Here is a 21953-nt window from a genome sequence, read left to right as displayed (position 1 = left end):
TATGTAAGTTTACCAACTCTGTACGCAGCTTTGCATGCTCTCTATGAAAGTTTACCAACTCTGTACGCAACTTTGCATGCTCTCTATGAAAGTTTACCAACTCTGTACGCAGCTTTGCATGCTCTCTATGAAAGTTTACCAACTCTATATGCAACTTTGGCTGCTCTCTGTGTAAGTTTACCAACTCTGTACGCAACTTTCAATGCTCTCTATGTATGTTTACCAACTCTGTACGCAACTTTGCATGCTCTCTATGTAAGTTTACCAACTCTGTACGCAGCTTTGAATGCTCTCTATGTAAGTTTACCAACTCTGTACGCAACTTAGCATGCTCTCTATTTAAGTTTACCAACTGTATACGCAACATTGTATGCTCTCTGTGTAAGTTTACCAACTCTGTACGTAACTTTGCATGCTGTCTGCGTGCGTTTACCAAATCTGTACACAACTTTGCATGCTCTCTATGTAAGTTTCCGAACTCTGCACACAACTTTGCATGCTGTCTACGTGAGTTTACCAACTCTGTACACAACTTTGCATGCTCTCTATGTATGTTTACCAACACTGTACGCAACTTTGCATGCTCTCTATGTAAGGTTACTAACTCTGGACACAACTTTCACAAAACTTTGCAGGCTTTTCACATGAATTTACCAACTTTGCACGCAGGTATGGAACCATGCCATATAATTTTACCAACTTTGCCGCAGGTATGGAACCATGCCATATAATTTTACCAACTTTGCATACAAGTATGGAGCCATGCCATATAATTTTACCAACTTTGCACACGAGTATGAAACTAACTTTGCATGCAAGTATGGAGCCATGCAATTAATTTTACCAACTTTGCACGCAAGTATGGAGCCATGCCATATAATTTTACCAACTTTGCACGCAAGTATAGGGCCATGCCATATAATTTTACCAACTTTGCACGCAAGTATGGAGCCATGCCATATAATTTTACCAACTTTGCACACAAGTATGGGGCCATGCCATATAATTTTACCAACTTTGGACACGAGTATGAAGCCATGCCATATAATTTTACCAACTTTGCACGCAAGTATGAAGCCATGCCATATAATTTTACCAACTTTGCACACAAGTATGGGGCCATGCCATACAATTTTACCAACTTTGCACGCAAGTATGGAGCCATGTCATATAATTTTACCAACTTTGGACACGAGCATGAAGCCATGCCATATAATTTTACCAACTTTGCACGCAAGTATGAAGCCATGCCATATAATTTTACCAACTTTGCACACAAGTATGGGGCCATGCCATACAATTTTACCAACTTTGCACGCAAGTATGGAGCCATGTCATTAATTTTACCAACTTTGCACGCAACTATGGAGCCATGCCATATAATTTTACCAACTTTGCACGCAAGTATGAAGCCATGCCATATAATTTTACCAACTTTGCACGCAAGTATGGGGCCATGCCATATAATTTTACCAACTTTGCACACGAGTATGAAGCCATGCCATATAATTTTACCAACTTTGCACGTAAGTATGGGGCCATGCCATATAATTTTACCAACTTTGCACGCAAGTATGGAGCCATGCCATATAATTTTACCAACTTTGCACGTAAGTATGGGGCCATGCCATATAATTTTACCAACTTTGCACGCAAGTATGGAGCCATGCCATATAATTTTACCAACTTTGCACGCAAGTATGAAGCCATGCCATATAATTTTACCAACTTTGCACGCAAGTATGGGCCATGCCATATAATTTTACCAACTTTGCACGCAAGTATGGAGCCATGCCATATAATTTTAGTAACTTTGCACGCAAGTATGAAGCCAGGCCATATAATTTTACTAACTTTGCAGACTTGTCACATAGCAATAAAGACTTTCCTCATAAGATTTTCCATAAAATTTGCAAGTAGCTTTGCAGGCTTTCGAAGTAATTTGACCAACTTTGCATTCAAATCTAAAATTCACTTTGTGCCTTTCTCTGTGTGGCCAAGTCTGTCTTGGTGTTTGCAAAATGTGTATGGAGAGGTGTATGTGGCAGATAGTGTGAATAATTGGCAGTGATAAACTCAGTGAATTGTCTGCATATGCATATTTAATCTGTAAAATTATCCACATAAAGACATTGATAAAAAGGTTTTCAATGGACAGCAGTTACTGCTAAGACCTCTGAAATATAAATTAAAGAGATGCATTTCTTACTCTATACTATCTATTGTAATACATTGTTAATTCTATTGCAGTATGTACATGCTACATTAGTTATTTATATAACATACAATTTATTTGTTTATGTAATTAGTAATTCCTCAGTGTTAGCGTTTGTTATGATATACCATCAATAAATGTTAATCCATTGTACAAGGCCCTGAAACATGTATATTCATACTGCATCACAGACAAAATCCTGAACTATATAATTGATATATAAACAGATATACATGTATTCTTTATGTAAAATGTTTTACTTAAGGTTTACTTAATATTATTCTGCTTTAATTTTCATACATGATTGCCTTGACAACTACCATTACGTACAATTGTTTGCTAATGACGCACCATACTAGTTTGCAATGTATAGCAGTGACCCCCACAGACTACAAATATAGACAATGTTATATTGGATAATTATTACCCCTTCCCCCAAAAAAACAAAACAAACAAGCCATGCATGCATGGCAGTCCCTGTTAGTTATCAAATTTGAGATATTTAGTTTTGTTTATAGTAATATAGCTGGAATATAACCATGTCAGGAATATGATTTTTTTAACATTAAAATGATTGACATTTGTATTTGATCATCAAACAGGTACTTGTCCATATTGAGAGATATTGCTCTGGAACAGCATTCAAAATCAGCCATTTTGAATACATGTATATATATATATATATATCGTACTCGACCGCGTTAGCGCCCAGGGGCCTCAACTCAGAAAATCACGATTTTTTAGGGGTGGGCGCTTACCCGAGCACCCCCCTCGAAAAAGAGTGCAAATGAAAAATGTTATTCATCAAGTGACAGATTACGTCTTTGAGGGAAATCAAATTACGAAATTAGTTGAGTCGTCATTGATTTTCACAATGAAGGAACAGAAATGGTCACAAAAAATATGCACATTTTATTACAATATTAATTACGTACCACCAGAATTTACGAAATTAAAAACATTTGAGTCTGTTGGAACACAGTCGAAGTCAAAATTGTCATATTATCCCCACTGACGAAAGTGTTGGATCGTACGCAAACTCTTGATGAAAATCACTTTCCGCCATGATGCATTTGCAGATTTCACCTGCAGCGGCGTCCTTTGACCTAATGGGTCAAGTTGGTTATTAACCAATCACAATGCTGTGTTGTACTGACGCAATTCTTCGGAAATTCCCGAAGACTTTCCGGTAAAGCAATGCGGAAGTGAATTATCGATGTCGAAGTACGATCTGTTGGAATTGATTTCAGCAAATAAACGACATAGTTTTTCCAAAAAACTAGTAACTAGCCATTTTTGAGAGGTAAACTGAATATAGCATGAAATATTTACCGCATTTTACTTGTATTAACAGGTCATTGTCGAAGCGTAGGTTACGCACGGTTATCGTGTTCTATTCATTCACAACATGTTCGCAGCGATCGATATCCACGCTGTATCATATAAAAACGATTACCAAGATTCGTTACGCAAGACCAAGTTTTAAATTAGTTGCATTTTGAAGGGGTGGGCGATTTGCCGAATGTGACCCCAAATAACGCGGTCGAGTACGGTATATATATAACATGATGTATAACGAATATATAAAATTTGAATATAATCAGTCAAAGCATTTAAGAGTTATGGCTCTAGAAGCCCATTCATTAAAACAAAATGGCCGCCAGACAGCCATTTTGAATCTGATCTGAAAAATAAAATGACGTGCATCAGGAACCCGTAATGTCTAATGTATGTACCAAGTTTGAACGAAATCCGTCCATAAATGCTTGATATTTGATGATTATTTTAGCACAAAAATGGCCACTATTTGGCCATTTTGAATATGATCGTCTATCATTGACATGATGTATAATGAATATATAAAATTTGAAAATTATCAGTGAAAGCAAGTCAGAGATATGGCACGAGAGCCACATTCATTAAAACAAAATGGCCGCCAGTCGACCATTTTGAATCTTATCTGAAAAACAAAATTATTTGTATCAAGGTCCCATAATTTCTAATGTATATACCAAGTTTGAACAAAATCCATCTGTAAACAGCCGAGAAATGCTTTATTTTTAGGATTTTTTAGCACAAAAATGGCCACCATTCGGCCATCTTGAATCAGATCGTGAAACAAATTGACGTGCATATGTATAATATCATGTATGATGTATGTGTAAAGTTTGATTGTGATTGGTTGAGGCATTTCTAAGATACAGGTCCAGACACACGGACAGGCACACACACGCACGGACACACGGAGGTCAAAACATAAGTCCCCGTTTTCGAACTGCGTCCGAACAGAGACTAAAAACATGGCTGAACAATAAAATAGCAATAAATGAGGCAGCATTTGCTAAAAGTGGTTTCTTCAATGAGTGCACTTATGCTGTGTATTAGTTTAAAAAATGCACATTGACTAAATATATTTACAAGCTTTCATCATTGCCATTTGGTAAGAATGAATTATAAAAACAGATATAATAATAATATATAATGAATTCTTCCATAAAAATTATTCTATTTTGATTATGAAAATATAATATTAAAATATGAAACTTTCTCACGCAGTTATTAAAATAAGGGTATTTAAAGTTGGTTTTACAAATTCATTAATAATAAAACATACTGAAAAATACTTTATTTTAGCTGGAATAAATTTTCGCTGAATAGACTTTTTGGGTGTTTTGTAGGGAATTTATTTTCACTGATTTTTGACAAGTTGAATGTAAAATATAGGAACAACGGTATATTCTCGCTGGATTTTATTTTCACTGAATCATTCCTTCTGTGAAAATTAATTCCAAGTGAATATAAGGTATTCTACAGTAAGAGATCAATGATGATCTGGTGTATTTTGATTCAGTACTAATATAGTATGTACACATGGAATGGCGGTAATATTATTATAAGACCATCACAGCTCAACTCATCTCAGCAGGTACAAATCGTTGAATTTTCACGTTAGATAGACATCTGTGAGCAGTATTCATAACTTGACTAAGTTATACATACCAGTTTTCAATCCCTAAATCATACAAAATACAACACATTTATCAATGTAAGCACTTTCATTTTTCATTGGCTTTTAATTTTACTATTCTCACTGAAAAGTAAAATCTACTAAATTAACATTAATAGAATGCAATTAAAATAAACTTGGAATATGCTTGAATTAACAATACACCCGATAGTGCAAATCAATGCTTGGAATATGCTTGAATTAACAATACACCCGATAGTGCAAATCAATGCTTGGAATATGCTTGAATTAACAATACACCCGATAGTGCAAATCAATGCTTGGAATATGCTTGAATTAACAATACACCCGATAGTGCAAATCAATGCTTGGAATATGCTTGAATTAACAATACACCCGATAGTGCAAATCAATGCTTGGAATATGCTTGAATTAACAATACACTCGATAGTGCAAATCAATGCTTGGAATATGCTTGAATTAACAATACACCCGATAGTGCAAATCAATGCTTGGAATATGCTTGAATTAACAATACACCCGATAGTGCAAATCAATGCTTGGAATATGCTTGAATTAACAATACACTCGATAGTGCAAATCAATGCTTGGAATATGCTTGAATTAACAATACACCCGATAGTGCAAATCAATGCTTGGAATATGCTTGAATTAACAATACACCCGATAGTGCAAATCAATGCTTGGAATATGCTTGAATTAACAATACACTCGATAGTGCAAATCAATGCTTGGAATATGCTTGAATTAACAATACACTCGATAGTGCAAATCAATGCTTGGAATATGCTTGAATTAACAATACACCCGATAGTGCAAATCAATGCTTGGAATATGCTTGAATTAACAATACACCCGATAGTGCAAATCAATGCTTGGAATATGCTTGAATTAACAATACACCCGATAGTGCAAATCAATGCTTGGAATCTGCTTGAATTAACAATACACCCGATAGTGCAAATCAATGCTTGGAATATGCTTGAATTAACAATACACCCGATAGTGCAAATCAATGCTTCTATACTACTATACTATACTATACTATATATATACTATACTATACTATAATAGATATATTGTAAAGAATACTCCCACAAACTGAATGTATGCTTCAGTTAATACATTACAAGTCTTGCATGTCACTTAAAAATTATTTAATCCAGTGAGGAACAAGATGCTTTTGAATAACAAATATCTGATAAAAAAAGCCCAGATGTGTACCGAATATCAAAGCAGTGCAAGATGTATAAACTAAGGTACGGATAATATGCTGCCTAGAAGAAAACTAAAAAATTAGATTGTTGTTCCTTATCTAAGTACAAACCTGCTTCCATGCAAAGAAGTGCATACTGGTCAGTTTTCCATAGTTTGGCTCTGCAATATGAATGTTCAATGACTGACTTTGATCAATGAATGCTCCTCTATCTGCAGCCATGATCAAAATATTCTTCTGAGAGATTTCCCACACAGTTCTGTACAGTTTCTTGATATGATCTGGAATTCCATCGATGCTCTGAAAAAAAAAAAAAAAATGGTTGATCCAATTAATATAGAGTAAGCATTTACAAGCAAAATCAAGTTCCAGGAAAGAGACAGGCAAAAAAGAATAAGCAAACAAATGCTGAAAATAAGTAGTTTCTGACAATAGCTCAAATCAATCAATCTTTTTGTCTCCAATTAATGAAAAATCAATGTGGACATTAAAAAAATAGCATACATGTTATATATCAACATTGTGCATTAAATTACTTCCAAGTGGGAAAAGATGGCTGCAGGGTAGCGTCTGGGTTACTGGAGAGTGCCAGTGTTTTGTCAAGTGAGAAATCTCCTACAGCTTTCTGGAACTAAATGCAAATGACAATTTTAACAGTGATAAGATTGAACTATTGAGTAGCATTCATACCTGAATAGAGCCATTGTTAGCAATCAACAAATTCTTCATATCATCATTCCAGAGACCCATCTCAGTCAAGTCTTTCAGTAGATGGTGATTCACAACCTGAAAAGATAATCAGTTAATTCTGAGAAAGTCTTGAATGAAGACAGACTACAGGTGGTCATGGGAAAAGGCTTAGAATACCAGCACAATGGACAGTTTGGCAACAGATTGCTATGAGAAAGGTTTATTAATAACACATCTTATTGAGCTTATTACTTATAATAATCAGTAGTACAAATGTTTTCACATATTTCTATGTCTAAAAAGTGTTTTATTTTCTCTGAATTATAACCCAGAGCGACTAATTATTCCAAAATCAATGTTGGCAGACATTTTTTATAATTAATAAGATTTCAAAGTTTGAAGATGATCGAATAAAAATTTGTTGAGTCATTGCAACTACAAAGTTCATTCCAGAGATGGCAACGAAAACAAGGACAGACATTTTCCCTCCTATATGTTTTTTCTTTTAATGATTATGAGCCAAGGTAAAGAGATGGACAACTGCATGAGTGAGGTCAAATAAAATGGCAGTTACAAACTTGATAACAAAATACAAACCTGAAATTCTTTTGATAAAACCCTTCTTGAATAGATATTGGTTGTATAAGGCTCAACTGATTCATTGTTACCCAGTATCTGTGCAGTTGAAGCTGTTGGCATAGGTGCTAATAATAAACTATTACGTAAACCATGTGTAGCAATGTCTTTCTTCAGTGCATCCCAATCATGTAAATCGGTTGGAGTTACATCCCACATATCGTACTGTAAGATCTGTTGACACAAAATGACATTGTATAAAAGAACGTATTGATTTGTCATCTTATGAACCAGTGCCAAAGTGTTTGTAAAAGTGAGCAATGACAAGTAATCTAAAATATCATAGAATGGTTTCATAATATACTTCACATGAATTCAACAAAGGCCAAACAGATGGAATATCTTTCTAGTAATTGTTTAACAATCAGAAAATAGAATACAAAATCAAAGAAAGCTTAGAAAGAACTCCCGTGTGCTGAGAGTTTTGGAGGCAAGAGACAATGTAACAGACCATCTATGTACCAAGTTTCATTGAAATGTAATTAGAACAAAAAAATAATTATGGAAATAATAGATTTTAACCCAAACTAATCAGGTTTGCACATTGACCTAGAGCATCTATGTACCAAGTTTCATTGAAATGGAATAATTAGTACTGTAGATATCAGTGTGAAAGCTTAAAATTGATTTAATTATGCAAATTAGATAATAATTTACCCCAAAACTAAATCAGGTGTCGGCATAGTCCTACGTGATCCATGTCCCAAGTTTCATTGAAATGTGATGATTCACACTTGATATATCAGTGTAAAAGCTGAATATTAACTAATTATGCAAATTTGGTGATTAATGCACAAATATTCACCCAAAAACTGATCGAGACTCTGCATATGCTAGAGAATTCATGTACCAAGTTTCATTGAAATGTGATGATTAGTTGTCGAGATATCATTGGAAGAACTGAAAATCAACTAATTATGCAAATTAGGTGATTAATATGCACAAATATTTAATCGAAAACAATGGATCTCTGCATAGTCCTAGAGTATCTATGTTCAAAATTTCATTGAAATGTGATGATTACTACTTGAAATATCAAGGGCTGATTATGCAAATTGGTAATTAATATGTACTGATATTACCCTAAAAACATGACATCTATGTACCAAGTTTTATTGAAATTGAGTTATTATGCAAATTAGCTAATTAATAGGCACAGATTTTTACCTAAAATTAATCAAAGCTGTGTGTTAGTTCAGAGCATCTATGTACTAAGTTACATCAAAATCCAATGACTGGTTCTTTAGTTATCAGTGGAACAGTCATGAAACAGCTAAAAATTAGCTAATTATCATGCAAATTAGGTAATTAATATGCGTATATTTTTACCAAAATCTAATCAAATCTGCGCATTGGCCCAGAGCATCTATGTACCAAGTTTCAACGAAATTTGATGAGTGGTTCTTGGGTTAACGGTGGAACAAAAAAAGTTGAAACAGCGATTTTTGTAGTCAATAAACTACAATATTAAATAATAAAAAATGTCAAATGTTCGATGATTTAAAACTCTGAAGCATTATACAATATAAAAATAGACGATATAAAAACAAAGTCATGAAATGACAGTACATTATTAATCATAATATAAAATGTTCCAGAAAACGATACGGAGTCTGTGTGATATTTCCCTGGTTGTTGCACAACAGTGTCGATCGGTTGTTCATATCAAATAATCCGGGAACTGCAAAGACTTTCCATTAACCATAGCAACAGCGTTGTTGATGCAGAAAAATGCTTCAGATTCATCAAGTGCGTGGGTAAAGAGATGGTACCTAAATTCATTTGATATTCTAAACTTGACCCTTGTTTTAAAGCACTGCAGAACATCAGTTCGTGATGCCAGATCTTTAATCTTAACCAATTCGTGTAACATGAATTGATGCCTTCATTGTAATCAGTATGTAACAAGACATGACATGTCATGTCATAGCCCCCGCTCAGAAAAAAATTTAAAAACTTATATTGAACTTAGTTTGTGTCAGAGTGAATTAATTCATTATGAGCTGTATTAAAATTCTGTTCAGAATTGATGTGTTACAATTTTAGGGGGTGGGGTAAAAATTTATTCATTTGGCTTTTCTGAGACAATTTATAACTTGTTAAACATATAATGCGATGTGCACTTGTAAACAATTATTACCTGTCCCTGTACCAACTTTGAACAAAACTGGATGACACGCATCTGAGAACAAGCTGTTAACAGCTAGAAAAAGCTTGTTTTTTTTTAGATTTTTGAGGGAAAAAATGGCCTCCAAGTCGTAAAACTTTATCCAATCAAACAGGTCATGAATGACAATCCTTGGTGTACATTACCTGTGTCAACAACTTTACTTCCCATGTACTTCATGTACAGATCTACATGTAGTTTGTGGCCCTGAATTAGTTTCAATATCTCTAAATAAGGACAAGAGTACTTCTCATATGACAATGATACAAATAAAGTGCAAGAATCCAGAACAATATTATCAAGTTTTTATTATCATACATTAATATTAACAAATCGTGTGAAATTGAACTTTTATGTACAGAGAAACACACATTTATGCTTTGGTTGACAGCACTTCTCAAAAAAAAAAAAGACGACCTGCAAAACTTTATACAATTGTCAGACATGCAGCGAATAGTATGCTTTTGTAATATATGCAGTTTCAGTGGCTTTGCTTTCCGAGAAAAAAATTCTGGCTCTGCACCTGAAAAAAACAAAAAAAACATTTAGTCAAAAGTAAGCAGAGGTTGTAGTATATATGCTCCCATTAGCTGTTAAATTTAATTAAAAAAGATATTTGTGTACTCTTTTCAGTACGAAAACATATTACTTAATATATTTATAACCAGCCAGAAAGAAATTGCAAGTTTTCACTGAGCAATTAGGAATATACATGGACAACAATTGATGCATGTCTAGCAATATACTGTTTGAAAGGCTGCAAGATGTAATGAAGTAGCAAACCAATCACTACTCGAGTCTGACTGGCTGGGAAACTGCACAATACATACAAAAATGTATGCAGATGATATATGAGCAGCTCCACCAAATATAAAAATATTCTTTCCATAGTTATGACTCTAATGTGATCGTACAAGTTTATTGTGATTCTATATGTGTTTGTAATATTATTTAGCTTTATTAAGCATTCTGTTTAGTTGGTTAACTTTACTGTATCTTAATGTAGTTTATTTTATTTTTATACGACCATAGAACAACTCACTGTAGTTTGTTTTAATGTTGAATAAAAATTAAATCAGTCACTGTATAGTGGTGACGTATTGCGCGAAATTGTTGCAAGGACAATACTTTTCTCGATTTGTGTGTCGTCGTGCGTCGATAAAAAATGCATGGAATGGTCGGCAGTATCGATCAAGTTCGTCTAGTGTGACATTCGTGGCTGGCGACAAGATGCCGTATAATCGTTTAAATAGACCTCAAGGAGGAGTGAAAGGCCATAATTTGGTGCTACAATAGACGTCATGAAATGTTGGAAAATTACAGTCTATCAAAAAAACTGTTCACATGACAACAACAAATATTCACGGTACGGTAGCTTACTTGTTTTCGAAGTGTTGTAATTGTTGATTAGTACTCAGTAGTGATTATATTAACGTACAAAAAATAAATTCGTTGAATTGTTATGAAATGCAAGTAAAATTCAACTTAGTTTTATCGTAAGCAAATGTTTTCGGTTACATGTTAATGCTCGATGAGACAATATCCGCCAAGTTATCCATGCCCACGACGCTTGTTTATTGACCAGATAGGTCAAGTCGCTAATCAACCAATCAAAATGCTGGATGGTGCCCATGTGCTCAAATTCAGCGACCTCATGGTGAAAGCAACACGAAAGACCAGATTTACCGATGTTTTAGTGCGATCTTTTGGCTTCGTTTCTCATGGGGAAAAAGGCATGATTTTTTTAATCGGATTTAGAAAAATAAATAAACGTACCGTCCCAAATAAAAATGTGCCGGGTGGAATTTTTCTGTGGAAAAAATAAACGTACCGGTACGTTTATATTGGGACATTTAGCGTTGTGGGCAAGCTCTCCTGAGTAGCGACATATTTTTAACTTCGCCTATTGCGTGATCAGTGGATTACGTAAATAAACCAACACTTTCAATGAGTACATGCCGACCCAACTAAACTTGTTTATGGCTGTTTATGAACAGCGAGGACGCATCTCATAGAACAATAGCTGTGGAAATCATAAACAAATGTAAATGTTGCGGAAATCAAGCATGGCGATAATGATTTTGAGCGAGGCAGAGTCTGGCAAGCATCTCAGAGCAGCATTGCGCCGACACCACCACGACGTTTGAATCCCGGTGAGAGCACTGCAAACCTCTTAAGTCACGAGGTAAACTTTCAATTTACACAATACATAATCAGTTCCTACAACCATAATAAAAAGGCAGTTTTTCTGGCGAAACTCTCGACAGGTTAGCAATAGCGAGACACAAACGATAATACAAAGTGTATAAATACCATAACAAGCACAGTTTCTTACCTTTGAAATTGACGAGACACAATTTTGTCCATAGAAGCGTTGCGCAAATAAAGATACAATTCCGGGATACAATATCCTCACAAAATTGACTGATTTCCACCGAGACGAGAACTGCATAAGCGTCATCAAAACTCGGATTAAACTCGGGTAATTTCGGAAAAAGTCGGATTTTGAAGAGAAAATGTTAAAAATCAAGGAAAAACACAGTGAAACTTTGAAGAATCGAAAAAATAACTTGATGTGCACCATAGCACCATCAATTTCTGTCTCTGTACCAACTCTGAACTGAATTGGATCACACATGAGTGAGAAAAAGCTGGTAACATGAAAATGTGCACACACATTGCACAGACACGACCCAAATTAAACCGGGCGATGTGTATTGGTAATGATATGCCTCCTTGGAAGGCGAAATATATGCCAGGATAGGGGGACTGGACCTTGGTCACACAATGTCAGTCGAGGACACTCAATAAAAATGTGCACCAAATCATTTTTTTCATCACAGAAAATGCATGCATCTGAATTTCTGATTTTAGATTTCAAGTAAAATCCACCAGTTGGGTAAGTGTCATGTAAAAGGTGCCATTGCAAATCGTCGTCTTTTTTGGTGACTGGCGTAATATAGCAGTCACGAAAGTTTGGCTTAATATCTTAATATCCATCCAAACTGTTTCATAAAGAACATTTTCTTTAGAGAGTTTATTGGTAAGTACAAGAAACTTATACAGCTCTCCTCCCTCATCGATCTTCTAGAGGGGATAGTTCAGCAGGATATCATTCCCGTCATTCCTGTACTAAGCAGTAATTAGTGTCACGTGACCCAGTTTTATTTATATGACTGGACTTATTTATTATACCATGCCACTCATAGCACATTTTATTACATCTAGTGCCATAGTGAGAAGGCGTTTAGAATATATGGGCACTAAACCATACAATGTGTCAACATGAAGCCAATTGTGGTTATTATCGAGCAGATTCCCGATTTTAGTAAGACCGGCTTGATGGAAGTGCAACATGTTTAATGGAATATTACGAACATAGTGTATTATAAATGGGTTAAAAAACAAAGGTTCATTACACACGTCATCAATGGTTGATGGCCTACTTTTGATGGACCACATTTTCAGAAGCTCCTGATAAAATACATACATACAGACATACAGACAGACAGGGTAGCTGCAAAGACTCCCTTTTGTGCTTCACACACGGGAATCAATTACTTACTCCTTTACTAACAGGACATCCATCTCCAAATTTATAAGATTCATATACTCCATCTCGTTCAGCCAATTCACAACTGGCTTTCAAGGCACCGTAATATATAGTTTCAAAAATTTGTTTATTCAATAACATTGCTTCATCACTGTCAAAGGGAAACCTCATTAATATAAATGCATCAGCAAGACCCTGAACACCAATACCAATGGGACGATGTCGCATATTGCTATTTCTTGCCTGCAAAAAAAGATTTTATAAACCATGATTGAACAAATCATTAACATGACACAGACATGCAATAGAAAACAAAACTTAAACCAGTCAGTCATTTTAAATTAGAACTTGAATGATGGATAAATAATGTGTTTTTGGCAGATATGCATGATTATTAGCTTTAAAATGCACCTTTTGGATTTATTTAATTGGAATGAGAACAAAAATCTATGGGTGACATTAATTATAACATATTTGTTTTAACATGATCGGACAAAGCATGTCAGAGATATGGTTCAGGATCAGAGTTCATTTGAAATCTGATTATTCCAAAGGGCTTCATGACAAACCAGTACTATCGGTATACTGAGCTACTGCAATGGACACAAACTTAGGCAGAGGTTTCTTCGAACCCGCCTATTCACATAGTTCATACCCACCATAGACTCGAGTCAGTCAAAATGACTATTTTTAACTGTAGGCATTAATCAGCGATTCTGCCAATGACGGAGAGATAAAATTTAGGTCAGGGGAAGCCACATGACCCCAAGATTTTTTTCCCCTTCATCACGAACCACATAACCGAGGCAATGTGGCGGCGCCATCATACCCTGGTATTCACTCTAGTTTCTTTCTCTCCACACCGAGGACTAGACCAACGCTGCGGAAAGAGTGGGGTGGTTGGGGAGACCCGGAGTCTATGGTGGGTATGAACTATGTGAATAGACTGGTTCGGAGAACCCTCTGCCTAAATTCACTACGTTCAGTTATCCACCATAGACTCCAGTCAGTCAAAATGACTGTAGGCAGAGTCAGATGCAGATAGGTGGTGGGTTTTCCCAGCAAACAAAAAATGATGAAAGTCTTTTTTCCCAGTCCGGGGTGATACACTCTACAACTACCACTCATCACCTAGCTAAGACCCCAAAAGAGGGTGGTGTCTTACCTTGCCTGAGCTGTCCCTGGAGAAAAAAGCCAAAAAAGCTGCTACGATGACAGGGTTCGGTGTGCCCGAAAAAGCTAGACCCAAACCCAATTCAGGGGGTAGAGTATGCTTTGGAAGTAAAAACCGAAACAGTTCTGCATGAGGACATAGGCCTAAAAGCGAGACCTGGAAACTTGCCAGGAGAGCTGACAGTAAAGAAATATGTCTGCAAAGAAGCTGAGACCGAATTTTTGCCTATGCGCAGGGACCCTTGTGGTCGTTCGGGCTGGGTCCTACGCAGGAGGGAGGCAGTATGGCGCCCTTTTCCAGCAAACTGTCTAACTCTTGTCCAAAAAATACTGGTACCTCCATCGTCGTGCCTCCTACTCGATGGCTCAGTACACAAAGCATCGGTAGCCGAGCATTAGGACTTTCCACTCATGCCAACACACAACTCACTTTAACCGAGTTTTACTGGACGCACAACCTTGCTGTGAAATACGAGTGATGCAGTCAGTCTCAGCGATTTGCATGGCTCTGGAAAACATCCCAGGCCTCAGAAGTCCAGTGAAAACACATGCCTTCAAGGCAAAAACCCTGAGCCCCGCACGCAGTCATGGCAAAAATAGCATTTCGGATGCGGGTTCTATGCTGGTAAATACTGATTATAACCACTGCACAGTCACCTTGAAAAAAGAGGAGACAAAACCGGCGGCGAGCCTCTGGTGTTACATCTATCCATTTCTAAATACATTGGTGAAACATAACATGAACACGACATGCATGAGGGAAGCGAAATACAGTTGGAAAAGGTGACGCAAAGAAACCAACAACGTGGTTAAATGGCGTCGCCGGGTTTTATTTTCTTTGTTTGAAAAATTATGCACACAAAGGGGGGAAACGACACGGGGTAAAAATAATAAGAAAAATTTATCCTACCAGCCACAGTGTCGGCACAGAAACCTGGACAGGAAAAGGCAGGCTTTCCAGGCAGAGTCGCTAGACTTCATCCCCATCGGTGCAGAGATAAAAAAAGAGTGAATATCAGGGTATGATGGCACCGCCACATTGCCCCGGTTACATGGTTGGTGACATAAGAAAAAAAATCTTGGGGTCATGGGGCTCCCCCTGACCTAGATTTTATCTCTCCATTGGCAGAATCGCTGATTAATGCCTACAGTTCAAAATAGTCAATTTGACTGACCGGAGTCTATGGTTGGTAATTGAACATAGTGAATTGATGTATTTGTCAGCATTTACTTTGATGCAGTTTTGTGAAATATCTCTATGCATATGAATGCAGACTTGTACAAAGTTGGCCATGCACTAGACTATGCATATGAATGCAGACTTGTACAAAGTTGGTCTCACACTAGACTATGCATATGAATGCAGACTTGTACAAAGTTGGCCATGTACTGGACTATGCATATGAATGCAGACTTGTACAAAGTTGGCCATGCACTAAACTATGCATATGAATGCAGACTTGCACAAAGTTGGCCATGTACTGGACTATGCATATGAATGCAGACTTGTACAAAGTTGGCCATGCACTGCACTATGTATATGAATGCAGACTTGCACAAAGTTGGCCATGCACTAAACTATGCATATGAATGCAGACTTGCACAAAGTTGGCCATGTACTGGACTATGCATATGAATGCAGACTTGTACAAAGTTGGCCATGCACTGCACTATGTATATGAATGCAGACTTGCACAAAGTTGGCCATGCACTAAACTATGCATATGAATGCAGACTTGTACAAAGTTGGCCATGCACTAGACTATGCATATGACTGCAGACTTGTACAAAGTTGGCCATGCACTGGACTATGCATATGAATGCAGACTTGTACAAAGTTGGCCATGCACTAGACTATGCATATGAATGCAGACTTGTACAAAGTTGGTCTCACACTAGACTATGCATATGAATGCAGACTTGTACAAAGTTGGCCATGCACTAGACTATGCATATGAATGCAGACTTGTACAAAGTTGGCCATGCACTAGACTATGCATATGAATGCAGACTTGTACAAAGTTGGTCTCACACTAGACTATGCATATGAATGCAGACTTGTACAAAGTTGGCCATGCACTAAACTATGCATATGAATGCAGACTTGCACAAAGTTGGCCATGTACTGGACTATGCATATGAATGCAGACTTGTACAAAGTTGGCCATGCACTAGACTATGCATATGAATGCAGACTTGTACAAAGTTGGCCATGCACTAAACTATGCATATGAATGCAGACTTGCACAAAGTTGGCCATGTACTGGACTATGCATATGAATGCAGACTTGTACAAAGTTGGCCATGCACTGCACTATGTATATGAATGCAGACTTGTACAAAGTTGGTCTCACACTAGACTATGCATATGAATGCAGACTTGTACAAAGTTGGCCATGCACTAAACTATGCATATGAATGCAGGCTTGCACAAAGTTGGCCATGTACTGGACTATGCATATGAATGCAGACTTGTACAAAGTTGGCCATGCACTAGACTATGCATATGACTGCAGACTTGTACAAAGTTGGCCATGCACTGCACTATGCATATGAATGCAGACTTGTACAAAGTTGGTCTCACACTAGACTATGCATATGAATGCAGACTTGTACAAAGTTGGCCATGCACTAAACTATGCATATGAATGCAGACTTGCACAAAGTTGGCCATGTACTGGACTATGCATATGAATGCAGACTTGTACAAAGTTGGCCATGCACTAGACTATGCATATGAATGCAGACTTGTACAAAGTTGGCCATGCACTGCACTATGCATATGAATGCAGACTTGTACCAAGTTGGCCATGCACTATGCATATGAATGCAGACTTGTACAAAGTTGGCCATGCACTAGACTATGCATATGAATGCAGACTTGTACAAAGTTGGCCATGCACTGCACTATGTATATGAATGCAGACTTGTACAAAGTTGGTCTCACACTAGACTATGCATATGAATGCAGACTTGTACAAAGTTGGCCATGCACTAAACTATGCATATGAATGCAGACTTGCACAAAGTTGGCCATGTACTGCACTATGCATATGAATGCAGACTTGTACAAAGTTGGCCATGCACTAGACTATGCATATGACTGCAGACTTGTACAAAGTTGGCCATGCACTGGACTATGCATATGAATGCAGACTTGGACTAAGTTGGCCATGCACTAGACTATGCATATGAATGCAGACTTGTACAAAGTTGGCCATGCACTGCACTATGCATATGAATGCAGACTTGCACCAAGTTGGCCATGCACTATGCATATGAATGCAGACTTGTACAAAGTTGGCCATGCACTAGACTATGCATATGAATGCAGACTTGTACAAAGTTGGCCATGCACTAGACTATGCATATGAATGCAGACTTGTACAAAGTTGGCCATGCACTGGACTATGCATATGAATGCAGACTTGTACAAAGTTGGCCATGCACGAGACGATGCATATGAATGCAGACTTGTACAAAGTTGGCCATGCACTAGACTATGCATATGAATGCAGACTTGTACAAAGTTGGCCATGCACTAGACTATGTATATGAATGCAGACTTGTACAAAGTTGGCCATGCACTATGCATATGAATGCAGACTTGTACAAAGTTGGCCATGCACTAGACTATGTATATGAATGCAGACTTGTACAAAGTTGGCCATGCACTGCACTATGCATATGAATGCAGACTTGTACAAAGTTGGCCATGCACTATGCATATGAATGCAGACTTGTACAAAGTTGGCCATGCACTGCACTATGTATATGAAAGCAGACTTGTACAAAGTTGGCCATGCACTAGACTATGCATATGAATGCAGACTTGTACAAAGTTGGCCATGCACGAGACGATGCATATGAATGCAGACTTGTACAAAGTTGGCCATGCACTAGACTATGTATATGAATGCAGACTTGTACAAAGTTGGCCATGCATTAGACTATGCATATGAATGCAGACTTGTACAAAGTTGGCCATGCACTGGACTATGCATATGAATGCAGACTTGTACAAAGTTGGCCATGTACTAGACTATGCATGTGAATGCAGACTTTACAAAGTTGGCCATGCACTGGACTATGCATATGTATGCAGACTTGTACAAAGTTGGCCATGCACTATGCATATGAATACAGACTTGCACAAAGTTGGCCATGCACTAGACTATGCATATGAATGCAGACTTGTACAAAGTTGGCCATGCACTGGACTATGCATATGAATGCAGACTTGTACAAAGTTGACCATGCACTGGACTATGCATATGAATGCAGACTTGCACAAAGTTGGCCATGCACTGGACTATGCATATGAATGCAGACTTGCACAAAGTTGGCCATGCACTGGACTATGCATATGAATGCAGACTTGCACAAAGTTGGCCATGCACTAGACTATGCATATGAATGCAGACTTGCACAAAGTTGGCCATGCACTGGACTATGCATATGAATGCAGACTTGTACAAAGTTGGCCATGCACTAAACTATGCATATGAATGCAGACTTGCACAAAGTTGGCCATGCACTGGACTATGCATATGAATGCAGACTTGTACAAAGCTGGCCATGCACTAAACTATGCATATGAATGCAGACTTGCACAAAGTTGGCCATGCACTGGACTATGCATATGAATGCAGACTTGCACAAAGTTGGTCTCACACTGGACTATGCATATGAATGCAGACTTGCACAAAGTTGGCCATGCACTAGACTATGCATATGAATGCAGACTTGCACAAAGTTGGCCATGCACTGGACTATGCATATGAATGCAGACTTGCACAAAGTTGGCCATGCACTGGACTATGCATATGAATGCAGACTTGTACAAAGTTGGCCATGCACTAAACTATGCATATGAATGCAGACTTGCACAAAGTTGGCCATGCACTGGACTATGCATATGAATGCAGACTTGCACAAAGTTGGTCTCACACTGGACTATGCATATGAATGCAGACTTGCACAAAGTTGGCCATGCACTAGACTATGCATATGTATGCAGACTTGTACAAAGTTGGCCATGCACTAGACTATGCATATGTATGCAGACTTGTACAAAGTTGGCCATGCACTGGACTATGCATATGAATGCAGACTTGTACAAAGTTGGCCATGCACTAGACTATGCATATGAATGCAGACTTGTACAAAGTTGGCCATGCACTAAACTATGCATATGAATGCAGACTTGTACAAAGTTGGCTATGCACTAGACTATGCATATGTATGCAGACTTGCACAAAGTTGGCCATGCACTAAACTATGCATATGAATGCAGACTTGTACAAAGTTGGCTATGCACTAGACTATGCATATGTATGCAGACTTGCACAAAGTTGGCCATGCACTAGACTATGCATATGAATGCAGACTTTCACAAAGTTGGCCATGCACTAAACTATGCATATGAATGCAGACTTTCACAAAGTTGGCCATGCACTAAACTATGCATATGAATGCAGACTTTCACAAAGTTGGCCATGCACTAAACTATGCATATGAATGCAGACTTTCACAAAGTTGGCTATGCACTGCACTATGCATATGAATACAGACTTGCACAAAGTTGGCCATGCATTAGACTATGCATATGAATGCAGACTTGCACAAAGTTGGCCATGCACTAGACTATGCATATGAATGCAGACTTGTACAAAGTTGGCCATGCACTGGACTATGCATATGAATGCAGACTTGTACAAAGTTGACCATGCACTGGACTATGCATATGAATGCAGACTTGCACAAAGTTGGCCATGCACTAGACTATGCATATGAATGCAGACTTGCACAAAGTTGGCCATGCACTAGACTATGCATATGAATGCAGACTTGTACAAAGTTGGCCATGCACTAGACTATGCATATGAATGCAGACTTGTACAAAGTTGGCCATGCACTGGACTATGCATATGAATGCAGACTTGCACAAAGTTGGCCATGCACTGGACTATGCATATGAATGCAGACTTGCACAAAGTTGGCCATGCACTGGACTATGCATATGAATGCAGACTTGCACAAAGTTGGCCATGCACTAGACTATGCATATGAATGCAGACTTGCACAAAGTTGGCCATGCACTGGACTATGCATATGAATGCAGACTTGTACAAAGTTGGCCATGCACTAAACTATGCATATGAATGCAGACTTGCACAAAGTTGGCCATGCACTGGACTATGCATATGAATGCAGACTTGTACAAAGCTGGCCATGCACTAAACTATGCATATGAATGCAGACTTGCACAAAGTTGGCCATGCACTGGACTATGCATATGAATGCAGACTTGCACAAAGTTGGTCTCACACTGGACTATGCATATGAATGCAGACTTGCACAAAGTTGGCCATGCACTAGACTATGCATATGAATGCAGACTTGCACAAAGTTGGCCATGCACTGGACTATGCATATGAATGCAGACTTGCACAAAGTTGGCCATGCACTGGACTATGCATATGAATGCAGACTTGTACAAAGTTGGCCATGTACTAAACTATGCATATGAATGCAGACTTGCACAAAGTTGGCCATGCACTGGACTATGCATATGAATGCAGACTTGCACAAAGTTGGTCTCACACTGGACTATGCATATGAATGCAGACTTGCACAAAGTTGGCCATGCACTAGACTATGCATATGTATGCAGACTTGTACAAAGTTGGCCATGCACTAGACTATGCATATGTATGCAGACTTGTACAAAGTTGGCCATGCACTGGACTATGCATATGAATGCAGACTTGTACAAAGTTGGCCATGCACTAGACTATGCATATGAATGCAGACTTGTACAAAGTTGGCCATGCACTAAACTATGCATATGAATGCAGACTTGTACAAAGTTGGCTATGCACTAGACTATGCATATGTATGCAGACTTGCACAAAGTTGGCCATGCACTAAACTATGCATATGAATGCAGACTTGTACAAAGTTGGCTATGCACTAGACTATGCATATGTATGCAGACTTGCACAAAGTTGGCCATGCACTAGACTATGCATATGAATGCAGACTTTCACAAAGTTGGCCATGCACTAAACTATGCATATGAATGCAGACTTTCACAAAGTTGGCCATGCACTAAACTATGCATATGAATGCAGACTTTCACAAAGTTGGCTATGCACTAAACTATGCATATGAATGCAGACTTGTACAAAGTTGGCCATGCACTGGACTATGCATATGAATGCAGACTTGTACAAAGTTGGCCATGCACTGGACTATGCATATGATTGCAGACTTGTACAAAGTTGGCCATGCACTATGCATATGAATGCA

General features: G+C 37.8%; 1 protein-coding gene and 1 long non-coding RNA gene across 2 annotated transcripts in view; both read right to left on the bottom strand.

Moving 5' to 3' along the window:
- Positions 1-4797: 4797 nt before the first annotated feature.
- The window catches only part of LOC102808296 (ribonucleoside-diphosphate reductase large subunit-like), a 75106-nt gene continuing 57950 nt past the window's right edge, over positions 4798-21953 (bottom strand). Inside the window, exons 12-16 of the mRNA XM_085498428.1 lie at positions 13479-13709; positions 7708-7920; positions 7111-7206; positions 6532-6720; positions 4798-5228 (exon numbers count right to left, since the gene is read on the bottom strand). Coding sequence (XP_085354554.1) covers positions 5190-5228; positions 6532-6720; positions 7111-7206; positions 7708-7920; positions 13479-13709 — 768 coding nt within the window. The 3' untranslated portion in view covers positions 4798-5189. The remainder of the gene's footprint in view (positions 5229-6531; positions 6721-7110; positions 7207-7707; positions 7921-13478; positions 13710-21953) is intronic.
- On the bottom strand, positions 10207-12352 carry LOC146747405 (uncharacterized). Its single transcript, XR_014929228.1, has 2 exons — positions 12249-12352; positions 10207-10436 (listed from the first exon to the last, which is right to left on the bottom strand). It is a non-coding gene; the product is annotated as an uncharacterized LOC146747405 (long non-coding RNA).

Source organism: Saccoglossus kowalevskii, chromosome 4, assembly GCF_978046115.1.
Source record: "Saccoglossus kowalevskii chromosome 4, keSacKowa6.1, whole genome shotgun sequence".
Taxonomy (NCBI): Eukaryota; Metazoa; Hemichordata; class Enteropneusta; family Harrimaniidae; genus Saccoglossus; species Saccoglossus kowalevskii.
The sequence above is the reverse complement of the archived record's forward strand: the minus strand, read 5'-3'. Positions and strand labels throughout refer to the sequence as shown.